Here is a 26,896-nt window from a genome sequence, read left to right on the forward strand (position 1 = left end):
GAAATTATTGCTTTTGAGTTACTGCTCCTCACAAAGTGAGACAAACTAGGAAAGCCTTTTCAAACTCTCTCCTGTTTAAGGGACAGATTCCCCTGGCCAGATGAGGGAGACTGAATATTAGCCCTTGTGCTAGTCTCAGAACGAGATACTTGGACAGCACACAGAACTTGCTCCTTTCCTCTCCTGAGAAAATGTAATGATGATGGCAAAGTGTTTTTATCAACTCCCCAGACTGTAGGAGCAGACACACTGCACCATTTCTCAATATGAGAATGAACCATGAGAACAATGGGAAATCCATTAGCAAGCTGTGCTTGCTTCCACCCCTGCCACTAGATCAAATGTCAGAGAGCAGAGTGGGTTATATTACATGAGCAGGACGAGAGGACCAGGGAATTGTTTCCAACTGATAAGATAGTATTACAATTTTTAGCTTTTACAAGTGTGAAGACAACCAGTCCCTATTCTCCTCCTCCCTTAAACTTCTCAGATCTAGGACAAAAGCTTCTGGCAAAAATCAGAAGGGGCAGAGTATTTCCAACTTGAAGCATTAACAACAAAAAAAGACATCTAAAAAGAGTAAGCAGCAGCAGCTAGGCTCTTTTTGCCTGCTTTCTGAGCCTTTAGGGTTCAGGTTTTCAAGCTTTTCTCCACAACAATGAGGGGCAGAATGTTTTGTTTTTAATGAAAACTGAGATATTCTCTCAAATTCAGGTGCTAGGTCTTGACCACCAACCAAGATTGCAAAGCTCACAGGAATTAGCAAAGCTGCCGTTTGCTAAACAGAGGAGGCACCAGGTCTGAATTCATCAGTTTGTCACCAACTTTTGTGCCTATTCCTCTGCTAAGCAACATACTGGTTTCTTTAATGTTAGGGTTAGAGGCTACTCTGTGCAAGTGATATTAATATGGCAACACACAAAAAGAACGTTCAAAGCTGAAACCATCCCTCAACCACAGTCACCCTCTTCTTCAATTAAAAGTGATCAGGTCACTTAAGGGATACAAACGATCAAGCTAATGTGCACGTTATTTATAACAGATCTGAAAATCTGTAGATACGTTTGGCACAGAGATCCGAGTAAGCTATAAGCTACCTTTGAAAATATTAACAATGCATTGAAGAGTAAAATTACTTGCACAGGTTAACTACATTAATGTCCTACAGATTATTGAAATGCTATATGAGGCCACTTAAGGCAGGGAAACTGTATGTACTAGGAAGTGGGGGGAAGGGAATAAAAAATTAAGTATTCTCCGCTGCAACTGCTCCAACTACAAGATGATTTTCATTATCTTTCATCTGCCAAAAAAACAAATTAAAATATCAATCAAATGTAGCGATCCAGGTAGAAACCTCAAACTGCATCTCTCCCTCAATAGCAGCAATTATTGTGTCATTGTTCTCAACTTGCCGAGTTCTTCAAATGACATCAAAAATGACTATAGCGGAAAACACAAAACCTCAACAACAACAAAATCTCATCTTTGGTACCTGAATTACTTCTGAATCAAGATATTTATACCCCTAAAACCAGGAAACAATGAAATGGAATTAAGGCTGTCAGCTTTTCCATTATGAAACAACAGTCATAAAAACCACCATTTGGAAAGTCTTAGCATTTTTCTATTTACTAGACTTTTTATGTTTAAAATAAGGGTTAGTAAAAAAAGTTATGAATTATTTTACTGAAACAACATGGCAGAGTTAGGTCCTCATGCACCAAATGACTCCTGAACAAATGTGAAATGAAATCAATATTGCTCCAACAAAAATCCAAACTTGTACAACATGTGGTCCTTTGAACTACCACGCCCAACCGTCATATTTACAGATTAAACTTCAGTGCCCTCCATACATGACTGTTTCCAGCTGTATTCATGTAAAATAGTCATTGGTAGCATCCACTCTTCTTAAGATTGAGTTTATTTATTTCAGGACAATCCAAAACAAAATGCATCCCCCAGGCTCTAAACACCCTCACAAATAACTAAAAAGAGCACTTGATACAAAGCTCAATGAAGTCAAAGGAAAAATTTCCCGCTGATTTTAATAAGATCTGGCTAAGACATTTAAAGACGAGCACCCATAACTCCATGTGAAATCAATTCAAGATGAAGAAGCTTGGCTCCTTTAAAGAAGTTGGGGCCCAGTATCCTTAACAGGAAAACAAAAACAAAAAACCCACACAATACATGAAACACTGAAGTAGCAGGTCAGCAACTAATCTCCTTCCCTTTGCCTGCAAAATACAATGAACAAAAAGATTTCCATCTTTATTCTAAACCCTTTTCCTGCTAGTCCATAACTGACCTAGGCAGATTATTTTAAATACGAAATTACTCATGCTTTGTCCCAGTTCACAAGTGACTTTTTTTTTTAAATAACATTCATTTTGTGGCTAGGAGTGCCAAATACACACTTTTACTCCCAGGTCCCAGGAGAAAGGTTTGCACCCTCATCACACACAAATGGCTGAATCTAGTTTTGTAGCCCCTCACTGAGACAACTGAAGAAGCTGAAAAAAAATTAATTGCAGCAGTTAAAGTTGTAAGAATTTAAAGTTGGCACCTTCATTTTTCTATTCCTCTTTGCAGCCTCAAAGAAAGAATGTATCTCTTATAGGTGCACTGGAATTTAGCAATGCAGAAACAAAGCTCTCCAATGCAGGCACCGTCTCTTTATCTCTGTACAGCATCGAGAATAATGGAGACTCAATCCTGACTGGGGCTGGTGCACACTAGTGTAAGATCAGTGTTTAATATTACTAATATACACTAATTGAATTAATGGTTATGTATTGTCAAATCTGAAAAAACTAGCACTCAAAAGTCAGGAAATTCCAAAATTTAAGATTTTTGCCACAATGTTAACTTAAATTGCATTGTACACACAGTATGTTGCATTTCTGCACCAGTATAGCAAGTGAGTATAGCAGTATTGCCTGGAGGAGAGAGTGGGACTGGAACTGGAACTGCACACACCTTTCACACTATAATCCAATCACAGTCCAGCTGATTCAGAACGCAACACTGTTTGCTGAATTCTTGTACGTCGAAATCAACATCAGACTCCATCATCATCATGTTGTATTTACTAGTCCTAATCTGCCTGTTAACCACCATCAGTAATACATTGTTTAGTCTCTACCCTTATGAGCAAACATGATTAAATTGACACTGCTGTAGAAATTTAACTTTGAAAAGTAAAACCATCAAAAGCCAGGAAATTCCCAATCTTAATGCTGTATTAAAGGCTAATTTTTTTTGCATTTATTTGATGCACATTTGGGTTCCAATCCTGTAAGGGGATCCAAGAGGATGGACCTTTGTATCCACATAGAGCCCCAATGACTACAGTCCACCCGCCTGGATCAGACTGGAGGAGCAGGCCTTACAATGTGAACAGAGGGTACTACAGAGCCACAACTTCCAGCAAAAGATATTTTCAATATTTTAATATGTAAACATTGGTAGTGATAGTAGGCCTGGTTTAGATGCTTTGCCAGTTTAGAAATACATTATAGAAATTGTTTTCCAATATCATCTTTGGGTTTTTTTAAATGCTCATAACAAAATAAATTAAAAGAGAAAAGGTTTAATGCAAGTATTTAGATCCCTTGTAAGCCAAGCTCACAGCAAGTTTGCTTTAGAACAAAAAAAAAAGGGGGGGGGGGGCGGAGGGAATGGGTTGATAACAGAATACACCATCTTTCATCTCTACTTCATCAGTTAGAACCTAGCCCAGGTGGGAAAAGATCAAATGTCACTATCATCTGAAGTCTGGTCTGTAGCAGATGTGAAATAAACTGATGATCACGGTCCAGTTCCTACAAGACAGCTGTCTTCATCAAAATACACCAGCACAACCATCACCCTTGCTGAGACAGCTGGCAGTGAGGCAAATGAGTAGGAACAGACCAAAATGCCCTCTAACCCCAAATGATGGTCGCTTCAGGGCATGTGTGACGTTTATGCACAGGGCATCATGGGTAAGTGAGTGCTGCTGCAGCCGCCTGGTTGCATGACCATTTAATGAAGAGAGGACTCTGGTCTGTGAGAACTGTCAATCTATCTCCTTTCACGAGCACTAAATTCAAGTAAATAAGTCATTTTTAAAAGGAGAAAATTAGTTTAGCATAATTCTACAAAGTTATTTCATTTGTTTTTGCTCCTGTTCATTTATTCCAATCTGCTGCACCTTCCCTTGGAGAGGTTATTAGCTCTGCTAATGGCCGCCAGCAATCATTTAATTCTTCTTAATGAATGTATGAGTGAGTAGCGGAAGCTATTATGTAGAGCTTAATAAAGGGTGGGAAGGAATTTCCTAAAATTTATTGCCACAGGCTGCTGCTTGAAGATAAAAAATAAATGGTAATTGCTTGGAACAGGAAGGAGGAGGAAGATAAAAAGTCCCTAGACATGAGGTACAAAAACCACCAACTGCTATGAACCAAAATCTCAAAGCCCAGAGGAACAAGATGGCCTCCTATACATTTTTTGATGTTTAAGACATTTCCTTTGAACATGGATTCTGGCTGATAAGCTTGATCTCATCTGAAAGGATTATTTTATGACACTGGAAGGATAAACATTCACCTAGGAAGGAAGAATGGATAGCATTAACTCAGATGGCAGTTTATGAAAATATGATTTATATACTAGCAACAAGATGGACAGGTCCAAGGGACATCCAGAGTGCATTTTTGGATCAGATAAGCACAGCCATGATATTCAGGATCACATTCTGAAGTCGCCACCTAACATTTTATTAGTTACAATTCAGTGCCATCCCATCCCATCCCATCTCTCTCTCTCACACACACACACACACACACACACACACACACACACACACCCGTTCCGTTCTCTACTGTTTTGGTTTGAGCAGGTGAAGAAGGGGGAGTAAGTGAGGGTTGGATGTGTGTGCTACCATTTCTTCAATTTCGGTTATTGTTGGTAAAAATCAATAGACTGAATAGAAAAGTAGTATCTGTCCTGGAACTCTAAGTCTTTGTTCTACATTAAAATGCTGCAATCACACTGTCATCCTTCGAGTGAACTCTAGGTCAAGTCTCAACAACTGGCAAGAACAAAGTGGAAATCAAAGACTCATCCAGTGTAATTGCAATCTGAAAGAAAAATACATGTTTTCAAAACTATGTTTTTGATTATGAAGCACAACATTTTTCAGTCCATCTAACTCACTCTGAACTTTACCCAGACAATATAATCCAACCATACACGAGTCAAGGTAAGAAAACTTTGATCAATACCTCTGAACCAGAAGGCTAGCTTCATATGTACGCTTTAGAATTTACTTCCTGTAAATAAAAAGCGACACACCTTGCATATTGTAACAAATACACACTAAGAACTCAGCTAGTGGCCAAAAACAAGGAACCTGTTGGAGTTGTGTGTTAATTAAGGAAGCAGCAAGTTGAGAGTACAACCACTTCATCCTGCACAGAGCAATAGTCTGAAAGATGTAGACCAACAGGAGAAACATATGTAGACTTGTCTAAAGTCAACCCAGATCTCATATACGACTTTGCAATAAGACGACAAGTCTTTTTGCAACCATGGACAGCCTTTCCAAAATGCAGTGGGGAGGAAATGGCTAAATGGAACTAGAGGAAGAAGTCAGCGAAGTAGCAGTCTGGATAGGTAAGTCATTAGCTCCCTTGTCACAACAAAGGTAGAACAAATGAAGTGGGGTGGGGAGCTACCCTATATTCAGCACTCAGTAAATCCACCCAGGAACTTTAAAGGTTACCTGCAAAGGGAAAAAATTGGGCTTCTTGATGATGTATGAAAAGCTTTATGGTTGGTTTTTCTGGGGGGGGGGGGGGGGAAAGGAAATGAGGCATTTTTACATTGGAAATTCAGGTCCTGTCTAGCCTGAAAAACACTGCAGTAACTGGAAAACTGTGGAATGATGACAATACAATACAAGAGTCAAGACAATGAAAGCTGACCAACAGAGGGGGGAGGGATTTTTAGTCAAGTCTATTTAAAATCAGTTTTTCTTTACATCTGTTTAAGTCCAATTACTAATATTCTGGAGAAACAAGGCCTATTAAAGATTCAATGCCCTCAACCCCTTTAATGAAGATGTCAGATCTAACAATATACATCCTTGGGACATACAGGCCTCCAGAAAAAAAACAGGGAAGACAAGAGTTCACATTTCTGATACTTTTAAAGTAAAATATAAGCAGGGAGGGCAGAGGGAAGGGAACACAACAAAACACACCTTTCAGGCCTGCCCTCTTGCAACTTAAAACAGCACAAAAAGAGCACACACCCAATTTGCCTTTTAAATGCTTTGCAGGTCACCTGTAAGTGCAGATCAGTATCATCTTTAGCAGACAGTAAAAAATTAAGATTTTTTTTCTAGACAGGGTTTCAGTTCCTTCACCACTCCTATTTTACTAACCTGGAGGAACAAAATAGGAAAGTAACTGGTCAACCTAGAAAGAGCAGCCAAATTGGAGGATGGGAAGAAGTAGCTCCAGGAGCAGCAGTTTGAGAAATGGAGACTAGAGAAAGTTTTAGTACAAAGATAACTTGAGGTAGGGAATTGCAAGACAAGTGTAAAGCATTATGGGATGCATTATGCAAAATGATAGTTGGAGATTGGGGGGCACCTACTGAGAGCATTACAGGCTGGCAAAGCTGGAGCTTTCTTTGTGAAAATCAAAGCAACAGACCTGCCCATGACTTCCTTCCATGTTACTATTTATTATGTGTTGACATGCTCAGCTTCATAAAAGACATACGACACATCCCACAAAGCTTCCAATCTAAATACACAACACAAAGTGCACTGGGAGGAACAGAGAATTCAACATGGAATACTGTACGGGGGAAGTACAACCCCGCCATACTATTTTTCACCTTTTATATAATCGGAGGGTCAGAATTGCAGGGTTTGTAGAAGTAGTTGTTTTGAGGAGAGATTGGAAAGAAAAGGATTTTTTCTACTTTTAAAAATCAATATTTAGCCCTGTGTCAGGGCCATTTATTAACATTCTGGGGTGCGTATTGCTGTTTCTTACCACCACAAGCAGGGACATGGAATCTTAATCACTTCAGAAACAACTGAGCACTGCTGAGTTCCTTGCATTACAAAAATACTGTAACTTCTCAACATCAATATGCACATTTTACCTATTCAAGGACAATTTTTTTTTTTTTTTTTTTTGAAGGAATGGGGAGAGGATAGAGGCTGAAAAGAGCAGTAACAATTTCAAAAGCAGAACTTGAGGTGAACCAGGGAAGAAAGGAACAGTTGAATGTGGAAGTGATTTTTTCCCCCAAAGCAGGAATTTCCATTTCTAGTGTGTACAAGACTCAGATGTGGGAGGGAAAGTGTAGGTGGAATAGGGGAAAGGAGGAATCAAGGACCTTGTCATTGTTTTTGTGGAACACAACGTAACAAAATAACAGGGAGCTCCATCATGCAGGATGGCTCATAACCACCCACACAGCAGGAAACAGGAGACCAGCTCTGCAGAAAAGTCCTGAACATTACAGCTCTATGCAAAGTACTATCAGGGGTCAAGCTCCTAAACTAAACTTATTTAAATAACTCAGACAGGACTATGATTTAAAATAATAATTCTCTCAATAGAGAAGCTTTGATGTGAACTGGATCAAATGCATTAGCCTCTCGAATCAGGGGTCGCATTTGGCTTCACCCTAATGACAGTCTCCATTCAAGAGAGGTCCAACGTCCTAGTTCTGCAATGAAATACATGCATGCAGAACCCACACCCAAGCAGAGACTCAATGACTTTAATGGGACAGGTACTCAGGCAGAAATCTGCACTCATGTGATCTCATTGCAAGATCGAACCCAAAACTAGAATAACAGGGGAACAACATGTCAGGAATTAGGTGCACTCGGAGAGTTGGGTAGAAAATGCTTGCTCAGAGCCTTCTCACCATGCCTAACAGTACTTCACTTATAAAGCATCAGATTCATACGGGTGGGTTGGAAGGGTTTTTAAATAAACATGGAATCCTCTCCTCCAATTTTTTTTGTCCAAAGAGGCACATTTTTATAACTACCCATTCAACATCATTCTGTAAAAAGTTAATAAATCCTATTGTTTGTTCTTCTTGATTTAAGCATCAAGGAATTCAACTCACCTAAAGTTATTTGCTTGATATAGCTCTGACAGCACACTGCTGAGAAGGAAGCTGCAATACTTTTGCAGCACCACTTGTTATGTAAGCATAACCTTGGTGTACTCGGATTGTTGCTGGGGTGCAGGATGGAACCATCGTACAAACCAAAGTAAATGGAAGGTGAACTCAAACCACACAATCACACTGTAAGATTGCAGCAAAATGTCTCCAAGGTGGCCAGGTGCTCCTTTACTTTAAACAGGTCTATTTTGCCTCTAAAATTTTTCAAAGTAGTACATTTTTAAAATTCAGCTGCTAGCAATTTCAATTTCAGAGTCATAAAAATGTACTGTGTTAATAATTGAAACCTAAAATGCCTGTCTGATTTGCTATAGTCCTTAGTTGCTCTCCCCAAAGGGCTCCATTTGCCTAGGGGGAGCATTTCACAACCTGCATCAATGTTTAGAAACAACTTCAGTGGATGAAAGCACCATAGCCATACAAATGCTGTCTTTTACTGCCTGAGTTTAAAAATGGTGACATCCCAGGGAACCATCTAAAGCCGCTTAATAGTAGAATGGTTATAATATGTCAATCAATCCCATGCACTCCAAATAATCCACGATACAGTTATTACAACTGCAGTTCACTCAGTTTCAACATTTCAGCCACAAAAATCTGTGCTTTATCAATAGACAGACAATGTTCCATCATCTCTTCCATGACTCACTAAGGTTAGGATGATGAGGCATCCTTACTACAGGATGATTCAAACCCAACTAGCATCCATGATATGTGCATCATTCCAGGGCCTTCAGATCATCAGGTTCAAAGGTCCTGCTAAGGCCCACCACTTCCTAATTTGGAAATGCTGCACATTACAGGGCTGTCTGAGCCAGAGAGCAACAGCAGGCTTTACCTTGACCTGTGCATTCTTAACGCCTTTGTTATTAGGTAAGGCTAAATAATGTGAACTGGACCAAAATGTCTTAACACTGATCTACTGGGAAGAAAACAGAACTAAACACTCTGTTAATGGTTCTCACTTTACTTACATTATTTACTACATTAAACTGAATATAGCATCTTTAGCTTCTTTGAGTCCTTACCTGATATTAAACAGTGTTGAGTTCACTTATATTTAATGTTCAAGTTCTGTGTTCTTACCCAGAGCTAGGCAAAGCCATTATCCTGCTCTTTGAAGTTCCCAAGTACCATCAAGTGATGTCTGCTTATCACCACCACAGTAGTTATTCAGCTGAAATGCATGATGCCTGTGCTTTGCAGAAGCAATTGCTAATTACAGCAACCAAAATGATTAAAGTGTTTAAAGCTAGCAGTTGCCTCCAAAAATCCAACCATTATTATTCTAATCTGCCCTCCGCATGGCTCAGAAGATTACCTACTTAAATAAAAAAATGTTATTAACACTGTATATTTTGCTAACCAGTCCAATAGGCTTTAGCACTCTGTGGCCTCCTCCAGACCTATTTCTGCTGCAGGTTCAGACAGAATCCACAGATTAAATTTGTGAATTCTAATGCAGAAAGCCACAAGGAAAACAACAAAGGAACTACTACATCACCCCAATCCTCAAAGAATACCTTGCTGCTTCAGCTCTGATCCAGAGACAAAGCAGGGCAAAATGAGATAGTCTTTTTCTCTAAGGACTTAACTATGCTGGTCAACAAATTCCATAGCAGTTTTCATTATTATCAGCAGTAGTAGTATTACCGCACCCTCTAGGAGTCCTACTCGTGGACCAGATTGTGCTAGGTGCTGTACAAACAGACACGAGAAAGACTGTCCCTGCCCTAAGGGGCTAACAATCTAACTATAAGACAACAGCTGTAGCTCAACAGTTTGTCTCTTTTACCAACAGAAGCTGGTCCAATAAAAGATATTACCTAATCCACCTTGTCTCAGAGACAGATGGGGAAGTATAAGTAAACAATGAGACAATACTGGTCAGCATGATACGCATTGGTCTCTGGAATCTGAAGACAGACAATGAGGTAGCTTTGCAAATATGTATGGAGCACACCCAAGCATGTTGGACAGCATGGGAAAAAAGCATGAAGGTATTTGACGGAAACAAATGGAGAGTGGAGGTTGGCACCCCTGGATCAGAGGGGAGAATCAACTGTATAGCGAATGAGAGATGATAGGTAGGGTGGGAATTCACTGTGAAAGGCCTCGAAAATTAATACAAACAGCTTATGTTTGATGTGACAGAGAAAGAAGAGCCAGTGGAGGGATTTAAAGAGAGGGGTAACAGGATCAAAGCGACGGGTTAGGAAAATCATCATTGCAATAGCATTCTGAAAGAATATGAGGGAAGCAAGATTGCATTTGTCAAGGCTAGAGAGAAGGATGCAGCAGTAAACAAGATGCAAGCCATATCTTAGACATGTTACATAGAAAGAATTGGCAAGGTATTGATATAGCCTGGATGTGAGGACCTGGAAAGAGGTCTGAGTCAAAAATGGAGCACTACGGCTCTACCAATATACATGTTTCCTCATAGATGTGGCATATACAGGTGTAAGCAACATCTAAAGTGACATATATGATCATGCCTTTCATATTGTAGGGGTAATTATTATTATTTGAATTATGCTAGTACCTAGAGGCTGCATCCCCCTTGTGCTACATATTGTTCAAACACATAACAGAGACGATCCTTGCCCAAAGAGCTTTTCTCACTCCCTACAAATAACTGTACAGTCGGTAATACCATAAAAGGTACACAGAAATTGCATTTAGTATGATCCACCAAGAGTCATCATTACATAAAGGTTAGAATGGACAGAACCTTGAGTTTACTCACTGGCCTCTGTCAAATTATCTATATCTTAATAGAAATAATAGTTTCACATTTAATTTAGTACTTTTCACTGGAGCATTCCAAAGCTGTTTGCAAACATTAAGCATACCCAGATAAAATAGACATTGCTTTCTATAACAGCCATTGCAATCACTCTCACTAACCTGGAATGTACAGTTTTAAAACAACTTTATACCTGGACAGCTTTACAGAGGATATGCAGAAGGCTTACAGTTAGAAAAATAACACACACACATTCGAGTGTGCATATTTGTAGCCCAAACTACATTGCTAGATGCATTCATCTTTTTCATAACTATTCTCTCTCCAAAAAAACCGTCACTAAGATGGGGATATTACCAGGCTACAGAGTTTAATTTTTTAAGTCCATAAAACAACACTAATAAGTGTAAAACCCCACAATATCTTCACTGTCCCTTTACCTACCTATGATCAGACTTCTGACTTTAAGACAATATTAATACAATGGGTTGAATTGTGCTCCCCAGATAACCCCCACAAATCCCACTTACAGACAAAAGTTTAAGTCTTCGGAATTGTTGAAGTTTCTAAACATACATATTATTACAAAAATATTTACAAAGCCGCTTTCCTCAAAGGAGTTGTTTTTAACTTCCTCAAAGGAGTTAAAAACAATCTAAAATACAATACAAACAACATGAAACAATACTGAAACAGGCACAATATTTTAAAAGTGAAATAATGTGGCTCAACTGAATAGGATGGGGAGACGAGACGCTAGGCAGGAGGTAGCAATAACTGAAACTGAAGACAGTGCTGAAAAAATATTTTCAAAATTGTGTTTCTACTGTTTAAAGCAAGGAAGTGTAGACTGAAATTAATGCTGTGCTCCCATGCTCCCCCCCCCCCCAAATCCTTATGATAAGTGAAAAAGCACCATCACCTTACAACCTAAAATGCAACAGTTCAATCCCTTAGTGCAAGGGATGTCAAAGAGAGATGCATCATCAGAAAGAAGGCCTCAAACCAGTCAGGATTATGGGCTTTAAAAGTAATTCTTGTACAAGACTAAGTTCAATAGTGCTACAATATTATTTTAGCAACTTTTTAATAATAGTGTTTAATTTAAAAGACCTGATTGCTCACCATCTTCTAATTCAGGGTTGTCACTTCTGCCCCAGATCTTACCATTAGTTTTTGATACCACCTTTGGCATATACCTCTCATTTAGGTGAGAGGGCTACAGACCATTTTATCAGAACAGAAATTGTTCTAACTACAGTACTATTCAAGATCCAGAAAAGACATCTTGTGGCTAGGTTTTAAAATTTCTCAAGGTTCATTTAAAAAAATGTCACAAAAGATTAAATAAAAAAGTAACACCTGTAGTTGAGTTTTCTACAGCATATCCTCACTGACAATTGCTGCAGTTATAAGAGAAACTGATGAGATCAAGAACATAACACATAGCATCTTAGTGGGTCATTAAACATATCTAGCAGTCAGTAGAGATGGCCTTTTGAAAACATGAAGTTTCAACAAACAAAAAAATATTTTCAGGAAATCTGAATGACTTCCAAGTTAGTTTTATATCTTCAGCCATCTACCACTGACACTCCCACATGCTTGAAAAATAGCAGTATTTGTTCTCGATATAGACAAGGAATGACCAGTGATTAAAAGTTTTAGCAATTTCTACAACAGCTGTGCCAATTTCTAGCTTTCTTTGCAAATCAGGAGCTGATCAGACTAGTGGTTATACTGTACTGCAACAGTTGACAGTGCTAAGTTAATAGGTGGGTTTTGCCTTCAGCACTTTAGATGGTGGATGGGTACAGTAAATCAAGCTTCTCCCTGGACAGCGTTTATATGACAGGAAATACAGGGAGCATGCACAGCAATTGTGATAAAAATCACACTCCCAATTGTGATAAAAATCTGACACACCCAGGAAATATACGGCAGGGAAGGGGGAATTCCTGCATTTTATCAAACTTCAGTATCCCCCCCAAATTTTTTTTTAGCATGTACTATTAAAGGGAAGTGGTCACATGAAATTCAGCACCGCCTTAATCATATGTCATGCTCACATTATTTTGTCCCTTATGTAAATATGCAACACAAACCAGAATACAATAATGCTCAGTACAGAAACTATTTGATGAGCTTTAAGAGAACAGCGCTAACAGGATTTGCTTTACTGATGCCTGAGAAAGCATTTTACAGGAGGAGTTTACTCAGAGGCAGACTGGACATACTCAAGTCCCTGAACATAAATATGGAGAATGCTTTAATTGACATGGCAGAGATAAGGTAGGAAGAAAAGTTAGACCAGAATATAAATGCACTGCAGCGCATCCGCACACCACCATTTATGGATAAATGACTGCTCAAAACAGTCATATGCAGCAACACTGGTTCTTTAATACAAGTAATTAAAAGAAGCCTTTGTAATTAATAATCTACAGAGAAAATCCATCACTCAGTAAAAATGACAGAGCAGAGATATGTTACAATACTGATCAGCTAGCCTTTAGATTCCTGGGTGAATCCTGATCTCCCCTACTTCTGTGTAAATTAGCAGTAACCCCACTAAAACAGTGGAATTAAATTGCTGTAAGAGTCCAGAGACCAGAATCATGCTTTCCACACACAATAAGAAACTATAAAGACAGACATCCTAGAAAGGGAACAGCAAAGCAAGGTATGGGCAGACCTGACTTTGTAGACTTTAGGCAGCACTGAAGGCTAAATCTCAACGAAACTTGCATTTAGAACTCCTAGTAAACACACAGCAGGGAATAAGAACAGGAGTACTTGTGGCACCTTAGAGACTAACACATTTATTTGAGCATAAGCTTTCGTGGGCTACAGCCCACTTCTTCGGATGCGAAGAAGTGGGCTGTAGCCCACGAAAGCTTATGCTCAAATAAATGTGTTAGTCTCTAAGGTGCCACAAGTACTCCTGTTCTTTTTGCGGATACAGACTAACACAGCTGCTACTCTGAAACATGTCATTACAGCAGGGAATGTCATTCTAGACAGATAAACTAAGTATGTGGATAAGGGAATCTTCCCAGAGTGTAAAAAAAATAACTTAGAAACTTAGGCCTGGTCCACACTAACCCCGCACTTCGAACTAAGATACGCAACTTCAGCTACGTTATTCACGTAGCTGAAGTCGAACTATCTTAGTTCGAACTTACCGCGGGTCCACACACGGCAGGCAGGCTCCCCCGTCGACTCCGCGTACTCCTCTCGCGGAGCAGGAGTACCGGCGTCGAAGGCGAGCACTTCCAGGATTGATTTATCGCGTCTAGACAAGACACGATAAATCGATCCCAGAAGATCGATTGCTTACCGCCGGACCCGGAGGTAAGTATAGACGTACCCTTAAGCAATGTTAGACAATTTGTACCAAATGGTGCCCTCCAGTGTCTGCAGCTCCTATCAACTTCAACAAAACTCACACTGAGCATTTAAGAACAGAACCGGGGCCAAATACAGTAGCTAAAGAAGAATAATTGAACTAGAGTAGGAAAGAGCTATCATAATTTGGTTTTAGGCAGCTTTGTTCGCTAAAATTCTCTGGACACTGATTAATATTTCTGTCCAATATTTAGTCCTTCACCTTCCTTTAAACTAGAACTGCAAGCACTGATAAGCAGACTGACTCCTACAGTTCAAGTTTAATTTGAGTTCCATCAGTACAGAAACAAGATTTGATAGAATATCCAACAAAACCCTTTGTAACTTCTGCTTAAATTGGTTTTATATTTCTACAGCAATACTCCTCAGTGATTCACAACAGATCTTTTAATACATCTGGCATGCACATGAAGAAGACTTGTGCAGCAACAGTAAATCCGCATCACAAAACACTACTAGGTGAAGACAGTGGCTCTCTTTATAATGATACCAATAGGTATAGTACATAAAATGCAGGCCAGAAAATATGGAAAGCGCAAGATATATGAAACAGTAAGTAATTCTGAAAAAATTCCTATTTTCAAGAGTATATTTGGCCTTTTACTACATTCATACAGACAGAAGCAAAAGTTAACATAAACCAATCACAACACTGTGTAGAAGAAACATTGTGAACACAGGCTAATGTCATTGGCATCACACTAAAATACTTTAAATCCTATAATGCTACACATTTGGAGTATATCAACATGACTGCAGCAACATTCTACAAACAGTTGTGAGATTTAAAAATTATGAGTCAACAATACTGTAATTCAAGGCTTCAGATTTATCAACTTACCACTCATTGAATATTCAATTAGCACAGGTCTGCTATTGAAAATTGAAGTGTTATTGTTCCAGATACACATTTAGATTATCTGAAGTCAGCTAAAAAGGAGTTATGTTTACATTCACAAGTGATAAGTTTAACACGATTATACAGTAGTAGTGGTAGTGATTGCAGCAGCTGCAATCTATTCTTATTTGTATTACAATAGTGCCTAGAGGCCCAACTGAGATTGAGGACCCATTTTTCTAGGCACTGTAAGAACAGCCATAGTGGGTCTGACCAAAGGTCCATCTAGCCCAGTATCCTGTCTTCCAACAGTGGCCAATGCCAGGTGCCTCACAGGGAATGAACAGAACAGGTAATCACCAAGTGATCCATCCGATGTCGCCCATTCCCAGCTTCTGGCAAAAAGCTCCGTACAGCTTAGCGAGAGAGAGAATCTTTGCCCCAACAAGCTGACTGTTTAAATAGACAAAACAGACAGAAGGTGCAAGGGAAACAGGTGAAAGTGATTTGCCAAAGTACAAAGCATGTCAGTTGCAGAGCCAGGAACAGAGCACAGGTCTGGTGGCTTCCTGTCCAATGCTCTATCCACTGGATCTTGCTGCCTCCCTAATGTAAAAAGCTTAAGCTTTAACTTTGCCATTTAAAATACTAAAAGTTTGTTTTGGCATATTCTGAAATGCAGTGGGTAAAATGATCTCTTACATACATTAATTCCCATTCTAATGACCTGCAGCCTTCTCCTGCCATCCCATACTGATCTTCTTCCACAAGATTTTTATGACAAAAGGTACATAAAAAGAATGCAGAACCAGCACAATCTATTAATGAAAGTCTAGCATGCTGGCAACTACTACCTATTCATCATGATAGAGATAAACTGCTTAAACATGGCAACTTCTTGGAGATTAGTTAGTCTGCAAAACAGAATAGCTTTTGCTCAGGAAAAGGATTAGTCATTCCATTACAGCCCAATGAATTATTAGGATGAAGGATGTACTTGCCTAGAACGTACCGCCAAGGGCTTATATAATTGTTTGATCACTGCCTGATCTGGACCACCTGGCCTCTGAAAGTTCATTCTCTCTCAACAATAGCCTCAATATTAACTTTAATGAGTTTTATGACAATAAAATGATAATAATTGTACATCTCAAAATCATGCATTTTTTTCTACATGGCAGAAAAAGAGGTCAATATATCTCCTATAAAAGCAGAACATAACCAATGCAGACTCTAAATGTAGCACAGCAGCTAGTAATATGCTGAGTCAACCCACCAAACACTGAAGGAGGAACTAGCTCATTTTCATGGCCCACCACTGAGTGAAATATAAAATGTAAACAGCATAAGTGGTGTAAAAGAAGTCAGATTACTAAAGCTGAAAGACTATTAAAAATACAAGCAATGTTATCAGTAACAGAAGAATTTTGTTTAAATTGATATCATCCTTTTGAAAGAGTTTTTATGAATTTTTATGGCAGTTTTCCATGACAGATCTCTCCCTGGATGCCTTCTGTGAATGTGTGCTATAGGTCCAGCTAGTAGGGTGGTTGGTTTCCTGATTAAAATACCAAGAAACACTCTGTGCTCTCTTGTAACAAGAGCCCAGACCCAGCAGTAAAAATTCTATAACACTCTGCTTTCCCACCTGTCTTTTCCACAATCTCAGCAAATAAAGAGAACTACAGGTTCCACCAGCTCATCTCTTTATTTAGTAAAAACTCTTGTAGATTACCTTCGCACATTTTCATTGTCCAGTCTTCGAAAAGAGGACAGCATATTTTGCCACTACCAGAGGACGTGAAACACTTAATTCTTGTATGAGCTCATTTCATATTCAGTTTCCCAAGTATAGTCAACAGATATTTGAAAGAAAGCTCACAGATGAAATGAGGTGAAATGCCCTTTTAGCACAATAAAGCAATACTGACTAAAATGTTTCTTCCCTCCTACCTCCCTTTCAGATAAAACCCTCTTCCTCAACACAGACCGGGGGTTTAAACAGGCAGGCTCAGTTTTATAACATGTTTGCATTAACTACAGGATACGTCAGAGGTAGAAAATAAATCACAGATTTGTAACATGAAAGGTAATGAAAATATCATGAGCCCAGGTTTAATTCTTGTCTACCAGGGAGCTCTTTATACACTTAAAATGAGGTGAAGGACAGAAGAGAAAGTCTCAGATTCAGGGCTCCTTTGGGAAGTTCCCCACCATCGCCTCTCCCCCCTCCCCCTTAGTTTCAATTACTTCCAAATGAACCTTGCAGCAAAGGAGGCTCATGCAGCACAACCATGCATGGTCACTGCACTGCAGGACTTTCCCAATAGCAGTTGGAAATTAACTACTATCTCACAAGTCTAGTAGGTTTCAAACTGCTGTTAAGTAGACTTTAAGCTACCTAAGTGCATGGAAGTCTTCTACTTGCATGAACAGGAAAACATGGAAGTCCCATAAGCACTTGTTCAATGTAAGTTTCTGGGCAAGGTGTAAAGATACTTCATTTTTGTTAGTATCTCTTTGTATCCTAGCATTTATTAATAAAAAGTGTGTAGCGTTAGCCTTCAGGGAAAAAACAAGGGAATTAAATCCAAAAATATATACTAATTAAAATTAATAATCTTACATTACACTCAAGTAAAACAATGCAAAGGTTAAAGGTCTCATAATAAGGTTAAGTTCCACCCATCATACATATGGATTTTTTTTATTACTAACCCAAATGTATATTTTAATATTCTGTGGGCGTAGTTCTGCCCTCAGATATGCACTCACACTTCAGTTCATTTGAAAAGGAGCTGAGCAACTGTAGACCAAGGGTAAATGAAGGCTCCATGAGTGCAAAAAGGGCAAGTTAAGGTTATTATGAGAACTTCAATTTTGCATTTTTTGACATGAGTGCTTTAGCATTCCATTAACTGTCATTTATATTTAATATAATATGGTTGTTTTATTATGTACAACTGTCTTACAATGCTAAATAAGCCATATGTCGTTCCATTTTGTACAAAATACTGCATGCCTCAGAGGAATGAGCTTTTCTTAATAGAGAGAGCAGACAGGATTGTACACTCTTCAGGGGAGTGACCCTGGGCTCAGTACTCAGTTGAAAGAAGCATAAGCTCAACATATGAGAAGGAGAGGTACAGGTGGCCTTTCCACTTCCCCTAATCCTAGGCTGGCCAGGAACTGAAGTAGCCCATGGTGCAAGTTAAAGTACTCTAAGGGAAGCTGTAACTGGCTTGGAACTGCCCACTGTAGAAGCCATTATGCTGGTGAGGATCACAATGAACTCCAGCCCACAGAACAGCTCCGATATCGGGGCAGGGAGGGAAGAAGGAAGGGTCAGAAGCTCTGATGGCTGTACACCAGCTGAGGATTCCCCCATGGTGGGGAAAGGTTCAACTGGCCATTTAGGGGAGATTTAAGGCCCCTTTGCACCACTCCAGTAGAACAGATGGACATTAGTGGGGCCAAGGGTCTGATGATTTGTCTTTTTACATGTCGAGAGCATGTAGGACATTATTGGCACTATATAATTAACAACAGCTGAAAAATGGAATTACTCATGAAGGTTGTTTTGATGTACATTGTGGATATCCAAAATTACTTACACTTTAACCACCTTGCTAACCAACTAACAGTGCAGAACACTCAGGCATTTGAGATTTTTTTTAAACATTGCATCTGGGTGTGATTCTGTCAGTCTTATATTAAATAGAACTTAGCTCTGAAAGTGGTTCCACTGAAATCAATGGGACAGCTTATTAAATAAGGCACTACTTGATGTAAGGGTGACAGATGTCCCATACATAATGTCCACTCAATGGGATTCTGCTCTCTCCTGGGGACATTCTATGAGTTAAACCTATCAATGCATTTTTGCCATTAATTATTTTTATAAGCTTTCCTTCCTTGGAACTTTAAGACTGACAGAATCATTTTTAAAAGACACAGATTGACATGGACTTTGCTAAGAGATTTATAAAAAGAATATTAAAAATTGTTCAATAGATCACCTTTGTGCCAAGGCCAAATATAATGTTCTTTTAAACGGACAATGCTGAGGGTGACAAGCCACTCCAGCTGCTCCTCTCTCAACTATCTCCTGATATAGGTGCCTTCTTTGAGACCTTACCTTGGGTAGCCCAGCCTTCAGTTTTTCTTTAAAAACGCATTAGATCTGACAGAAAACGAGACACCCGACTTTCTGCGGGACAAGCTGGTGCACACACTATGGCAGAGAACATGCACACACTGATTTAGATCTTACAGGAAACCATGTAATGAAAATACTAAAGAGAAATTACATAAAACAATTAGATTTTAAAATCCTGAAAAGAATCCCAATTTGTTTTTATACAATACGATCCACAGCAGCTTTATGAATAGGATATGAAATATGAATCATTCTCTGTCCATATACCAAAAAGACAGATTAAGGACTATTTTCTTTACATGGCAAGAAAACTACTGATATGCAATTTTAGAGAGATGGGGAGCACCTGAAGCTATTTTTTCCTCTCTACAACCTAAACAGCCAGACTATTTTTTTTAAATTACATATAATTCATTCCCAAGATAAGATTTTGTAGGCAAGGTTTCAGCCAGGAGCTATGTTTTTATGCCAAGCCCAAAACGGGGATGAATAACTAGAAACAGCAACAGAGTCTTAAATACTAGCTGTGCTACTGAGAGCCACTTCATATACTCAGAGGGATTATAAGGGAAGAAGCTTTTCCTCATGTGGATAAGTGAGACTGAACTTTTGCAGTCCCCTTAACAGATGTAATAGTCTTGAGGTTCCCTTTCAAGTTGTATTCTTTTTTTAATCAAGACACTGAGGTCTCTTGTGGACATATGGAGTATTGCCATTATAGACAATATTTTTTCTTGTAAACGTGCTGGGTTCTTCTGACCTCATGTCATCCTGACAAAAAGTTACCGTCTGTCTATTCCTGTTAAATGATCAAAAAGCAGGATTTCTGCCTTGTCTCCCAGATCAAAACACCAAACTTGGTTGGAATATTGTGTTACTTGCAGTTCAGTGCTGTTTCTCGCTCCAACCCATCTAAGCTTGAAGCTCTGTATAGAGAAGCACAGAGGCAACAGAGATGGGGCATATGTGTATATTTGATTAAAAAATAATAAAATACTTGGTTTGGAGTGTTTTTGCAGTGGGAACATGCCACTGATACCACAGCTGTCATAGGCTTATCATCCAGCTTCCCAAGAATTAGCTTCACTTTACAAACAATCACTGCACGGACACATTGTGTGGGAAGAGGGGAGAAATACAAATCATTTTTAATCATTGATTATTTTAATATTTTAACACACTCAAAACTTCTACAGCATCCATCTGCAAATAATACTAAGAATGCTATTGAATTTCCTGGACCCTCTGGGAAATTCAGGATGAAGAATAGTTTCACAAATTAAGTCCCCTTACAAAATAAGTCTCAGGCGCATTTATTTTAATAAACTTTTTCACCTGCTATTTAACTGTGTTCCCAGAGAAAGCAAAGCTTTCAAAGTTATCTAATGGCCAAAGATGACAAACACTGGTCTGTTTCATGCCTGAATAAAGTTACTCTGAGTGGAATCAAAATGCTAAATGGCCATGGTCAGAATCATATTTTCGAGCCTAAGAAAGCAGTTTGTAGCATGTTGTCTCAGAAGAACTTCTGAATTCAAAGCAAGTGCAGGATAGAGATTTAGTAAAAAAACATTTCAGCAACATATTTTTCTTTCTGCGTCTGTCTTTTAACGGGGAACCATAGCTTGAAATCTAATCAGTTAAAAAAACAAATTAAAAAATAAATTTAACCAGGCCATGAATCCCACTGCCCCTTTTTTTCTCTCTCTCTCTCTTTTTTTTGGGGGGGGTGGGAGGGGGGCTTTAAAAAGCACATTTCTCTGTCCCCTGTTACTGGGTGCAAGGCCCACATGAACACAAGGTGACACTAAGCTCCCAGGCCTGCAAGGTGCTTCACACAGGCTAACACCTCTGCTTCCATGAGCATCATAATACAGGCCTCACTGGCTACCTAGGAGCACAATGAAACTGAGCATCCACAAAAGTTGTCAAATACACAAAGTAAAAAACAAACAAAGCAGTTCTCTTTGTCTTGGGTGTTACTACTAACTACTATAGTAAATACAAGTGTCTCAACAGAAGTGTGATATTTCAGTTGCCCTTTAAATAGATGCAAAAAAAAAAAAATTGATTAGTCATGACATTAAGCATAGCATCCTCACTAGAGTCAATTGGTCCAAATCTTTTACATGCAAAATTCAAAGGATTCAAAACAAACAAACAAACAAATGTTTCTAAAATGTCTGCCCTGGATAACATTATGAAGAAGTTGGTTTCCCTGCAGTTAGCTATACAAGAATGCCCACTGGGGTTTCACAAAACCGGGAAACAGCAATATCTTACCAGCTGATCATACAGAGGGGTCACCAGAAACCTTAGGGAGCAGAAGAGGGAAGACAACAGCTAATACCCTTCTTTTTAAAACCATTTCATACAATTTAACAAAACACTAATTTGCAGGCTAACTACAAATCAAACGGGGCACCAATCAAAACACCTACCATGTTCCACGAAGACATTGCAATGTGGGCCTCCATGCCTAGATGATTCTTTCTTCCCTGCTCCTTTGATAAAGTGCAGGGCAGGCAGACTTGGCCTCCTCTGGTCCCCAAGAACTTTTCCAGGCTGCTGCCCCATAAAGTAACAATAGGCAATCTTTCCCAGGACAAGAAGGGTGTGGAGACGGAGATCCCTGATCTTCCAGGTTGGCAGAGAATTTGGAAGTGAAATAATATTTTAGATGTGCGCGTTTGTTGCGTTTACTGCATCAGCAAACTGATCACTTTAAGCAGAGAGTTCAGTCAGCTGCACAGATTCTTTCTACACTTTAAAAACTGCAACAAGACTCTTCAGGTGGCTTTATGCAAAGCTGTGAGTTATAAGATGTTCCATTTACTTAGCAGCTACAACAAGTGTTACCAAAGTTTCAAGTTCTTGTCTGTAATGAGTCTTCCACTGAGTAAATGGGAACTAGTTCATCTTACCAATAAGAAAACCACATATAGGGTCACCCAGGCAGGAAATAGTCATTCCCATTGCAATCAGTGTCAAGGTTTCTTTTTTTCCTTTTCTTTTGCATAGCACTTAGTTAATAAAGGCCAAAAAGCCAGTGATTTGGCTTCAAGTATTACTAAAGTCAGAGAGAGTCAAGTGTGTTAGAGTCATTTTAGATTTCCAATCAAGGTGCAGACAGTTCAAAGTCTTTGAGGATCCATAATGACATTTGAGTGAGGTGGATGTTTCAGTGAAACTTGCAGTCATCCAAGCCCAACAGTTCTGCCTTCTCCGAGAACAAATTTTCTGCCACTTTTACCACTGCTACCTCTCCGACGCTCTGGGTAAAGTGAAGCAGGTGATTGGGCACTTCAGGATCATTTTGGATCAGAAGCAATAACCATCATCACGATAACATGGTTAACGAATTACCCATCTGCACCAGCTTGCTGCTTATAAGGCAGAGAAGCCAACCCTGGCTTGTTCCTTACTGTTTCATGAAGGACATAGATGCCACTCTACTCAGGCCATTCGATGCTGGTGGCAGGAAAGCGCCGTTAGTCCAGTGATGCGCTCCAGGAGGAAGGTTTCTGCACAGTAGCCAGAAAAGGTCAAGCTGAGGTGACCGGGCTGGCTTCATCCCAATTGGGGAGCTTAACACTTTGAAAGGCCTGCTTGGTGAGTTATAGCAAGGCTATGGCTTCTGATCATCCCAAAGCTTGGCAAGGGAATTAGAGAGGCCAAGAACCCTAATCCCCACATGCCCTGAATGGTCCCAGGGGCCAGAATAATGGTGTGGGGAGGAACTCCAATACGACAAGGGGCAGAAACCTCGGGGAGAGGGTGTCAAACCCCAGTCTGGGGTGGGGGGAGGAAAAAAAGAGGACGCTCAGCGCTGGTGGGGGAGACGGGAGATCAAACACCCCGGGCGGGGGGGATAGAGAGGAATCAAAGCGGGGGGGGGGGTCAAGACCTAGGCTGAGGAGGGAGGAAGCCCCTTGGGGTGGAGGGCAGGGCAGGGTTTAAGCCCCAGTCTGGGGTGGGGGGAGGAAAGAAAGAGGACGCTCAGCGCTGGTGGGGGAGAGGGGAGATCAAACACCCCTGGAGGGGGGGGGATAGAGAGGAATCAAAGCGGGGGGGTCAAGGCCTAGTCTGAGGAGGGAGGAAGCCCCTTGGGGTGGAGGGCAGGGCAGGGTTTAAGCCCCAGTCTGGGGGTAGGGGACCCCAGAGGGATGGGGGCAGGGCTGCCGTCTGGGGGGAGCGGGGGCACTGACGGGTGGGGCGGGCTAAGGGGCCGGGGCCCCCCCTGGGGCGGTTGCGAGTTCCCGGCTCCCCGGCTCCCCCCGGCCAGTCACATCCCCGCCCTGCCTCCGGCCAGCCGCCGCCTCTGCCTCCTGCCGCCTCCCGGCCGGCTCGCCGCCGCGGGGCTCTCACGGCACCGGGCGGGGGGGTCCGCTCCCGACTCGGTCAGGGAGAGAGGAGCCCGCGGCACACGGCGGCCATGACGGGAACCTGCTGGCGCCCGAGCGAGGCTGCGAGGGGCGGGGCACGCAGCAGGGAAGGGGCGGGGCGAAGGAAGGGGAGGAGGGGTGAGAAAAGTGGGGAAGGGGAGGAGGTAACAGAAGGGGGAGGGGACCAGAGGCGATAGGGAGGAACTGTACCCAATTGTCTGACAGTCCCCCCTCAGTTTGGGGAGGGGGTCTCTAGTGGGAGTGACCCCCCACCACCACTTTACCATTCCTATGTGACCTTGAGCAAGTGCATGTCAAACTATCCCGTGCCTCTGTTTCCCCACCTGTAGAATACGGATAATACCACTTCCTTCCTTTCCCCCTTTGGCTGGGGGGGGGGGGGGGGGATTAGACTGTAAGATGTGTGGGGCAAGGACTTTTGCTATGTGCTCACACAGCGCCCAGCACAACGGTAGGCTCCTGCTTGCCAGACACCTCCTTACAGACCTACTCTGAGCCTTCCTCTCTGACATTATACTTACCCGGGTGGGTGCCATGGAAGAGAGTCATTTACCACATTAGGGTATGTGGCCACTGAGATTTCTGCAGCGTTTCCAAGTCTTGTGGCCTGATCCTGCGCAGTACACCGAGCGGTTGTTGACGTTGCTCTCAGAGAGTACTTGGCACTGCACAGGATCAGGCCCACCGAGTGGGCATGCCCACAATAAACCTAATTACATAAGCAGTAATGATCATTTGTTTTCAATGGCGCCCACTGTTCTCTATGTCTACTCACTCAATGCTGTTCCTGTCTGCTCCTCCAGGCAACCCCATGCAACTCCACTCCTCCTGGCAATTCTCGCTCAGACTGCTCCCCAGGTTGAATCTCTCACCTGACCCATCGTAGTCGCTGGCTCACTACTCCCTCAAAGGACTTGTCTACATGGGGAAATTGACCAGAATAACTATTGCAGAATAAACTATTCCAGAAGAACTCCCTCTGTGAACACTGTTATGCTGGAAAAAGATTGCCTTCTTCTGATTTAGCATAGTCCATTTTGGAAGGGGATTAAGCTAAACCAGGAAAAGACACTCTTATATTTCAAGGAAAAAGAACATCCATACAGGGAGATACTGCAGAATAGCTATCCTGCTTTAAATTCACTTTCTACTTTATTCCGGGACAACTTCCCCGTGTAGACAAGCCATAAATGTCACCTTCTCCCATTAGGTTACAACTGACTCTGTAAAATGACTAACCCCATCTATGTTGTCTACCATGTACCAACAAATTCCATTGTATCCCACCACATTCTACCCATTGTTCCCTGTAATTCTGTCTTGGGCATCTGGCAACATGAGCTTTCCTCCCTTGATTTAGAGATGTCAATGAAGTCCTGCATGGGATTATTTCTCTTATCTCACTGCTGCTTATTTGCTCTTCCCAGAGGATGGGCTGCAAGCTGGATGTTTCTTTTCCAAAAGCACAAGTTCAGGAACCTGGCAGCATTCTCTGAATGCAGCCAGCCAGCTGATCTCCTTAAGCCAATCTGTTTTTCAATGCTGTTTGCAGAATATATAAATCCTGTTGTTGGCTATTCCAGTCATTTAGACTATCAACTCCTTGGGGCAGGGACTGCTCCATCTCTGTTTCAGAGAGGGACAAGCACAGCGACAGCGCTTAAAGATTGTCAAGTCTCTGAAACAATCCGCTCCAAGTTTTAAACTCTTTGCCCATCCCCCAGGGTAGCCGACAGGGCAGACTCATGGTCCTTCATGAGAAGACAGTGATGGATCCTCGTCTCACGAAGGCTGGGATTTTCAATTGTGCCTAATGGGAGTTAGGTACCACATTTTAATGGGAGTTGGGCACCTAACAGCCTCAGACTCTTTTGAAAATGCCAGCCTAGGTTCATCTCCCTCTCAGTGCAAGTGATGGGGAAGGGCAGGAATCAAAAGTGACCTACTCAGATAAGGGAACATGTCGGTTCAGGAATTGAATAAAGAGACTATCTGAACCCCAGAAATGCCCTTTGCAAATAGTCTTCAGGGTTTAGTTGCGGGTTGGTGCACTAGCAGGATTTGCATAGACCACTGGAGACCTCTAGCGGCCATTTAGAAAAATATCCGATTATATTTCTTAGAACACATGAAAGGAAATAGCCCCTTACCTGTGCTCATGCTTCTGTTCAGAGGCCCCTGCCCAACAGGACCAGTGGGTTAGTTACTTGGCGTCACAGTAATTGATATGTTCACACACCTTCACCTGTTTGACACGTCCAAGGAATCTAACTAAGAGCTAGAAACCAAAAGGAAACAAAAAGCTCAGATCTGAAACAGATGGGCTGGATTTTTAACTAACTTCTCACCCATCTCTGGCTGTAGATCCATGCATATCAACCTGTGTGACCCACATAGGCATGTGAGAGGGAGATGGGGCTGGTGAAAGACAAACTGGAGCATGGACCGCGCTCTTATAACATGCAAAGACATTGCACATTTTCTGTTAGCTAGATGCCCTTCCTTGTTCTTCCTCTGAAAATTGAGCCTGAACATGGGCCATTTTGATTAGAGAGCCACTCAAGAAGAGGCACCACATGCTCCTTGCTGCCTCCACTCCTGAACCTGAGCCTGCTGGTGACAAGAGGAGATCCCATGGTTACAGTAGAAAGATAGGCCTGAGCGCTAAATCCAAGCCAAGCAAGTCAGTCTCCACTGGCACTAATCTCATTTGGAAATTGGTTTCTCTCACATCCTTCAACCAGATTAGCTAAACCACTTTCAAGAAAGGCTTAAGCCCATCTGCACTCCCCCTCCCTCAAAGAACCATTACGGGGTGTAGTGTGAGGTTGCCAGAGGTCCAGAAATATGGCAATATTTTACATTCACATAACAATTTCCAATCAAGCCATGTCTGGATGTCAGCTGACACAACCCTCCTGGGAGGCAGGGAAGAGCAGTAATTTCATCCCTCAGCCCACTTTTAAACCAGGTTAAGGTGCTGAACGTGGTTTAAAAGCAGAGAGACTAGATAAGGATACAGGGTAGAATGTGGGTAATTCACCTGGCCTCCTTTTACTTGAGTCAATCCCCTTGGAAAGCAGGAACCATTGCTGAATACTGTCTTGCTACTTATATTG

The 26,896-nt window shown here is 41.1% G+C and overlaps 1 protein-coding gene across 2 annotated transcripts in view; it reads right to left on the minus strand.

The window, feature by feature from the left end:
- Positions 1–21,948, minus strand: part of ABL1 (ABL proto-oncogene 1, non-receptor tyrosine kinase) — a 112,644-nt gene extending 90,696 nt beyond the window's left edge. For both annotated transcript variants that reach the window (XM_065418610.1, XM_065418609.1), the window contains exon 1: positions 21,813–21,948. In XM_065418610.1, coding sequence (XP_065274682.1) covers positions 21,813–21,948 — 136 coding nt within the window. The remainder of the gene's footprint in view (positions 1–21,812) is intronic.
- Between the last annotated feature and the right edge of the window lie 4,948 nt (positions 21,949–26,896).

Source organism: Emys orbicularis, chromosome 18 (genome assembly GCF_028017835.1).
Source record: "Emys orbicularis isolate rEmyOrb1 chromosome 18, rEmyOrb1.hap1, whole genome shotgun sequence".
NCBI lineage: Eukaryota > Metazoa > Chordata > Testudines > Emydidae > Emys > Emys orbicularis.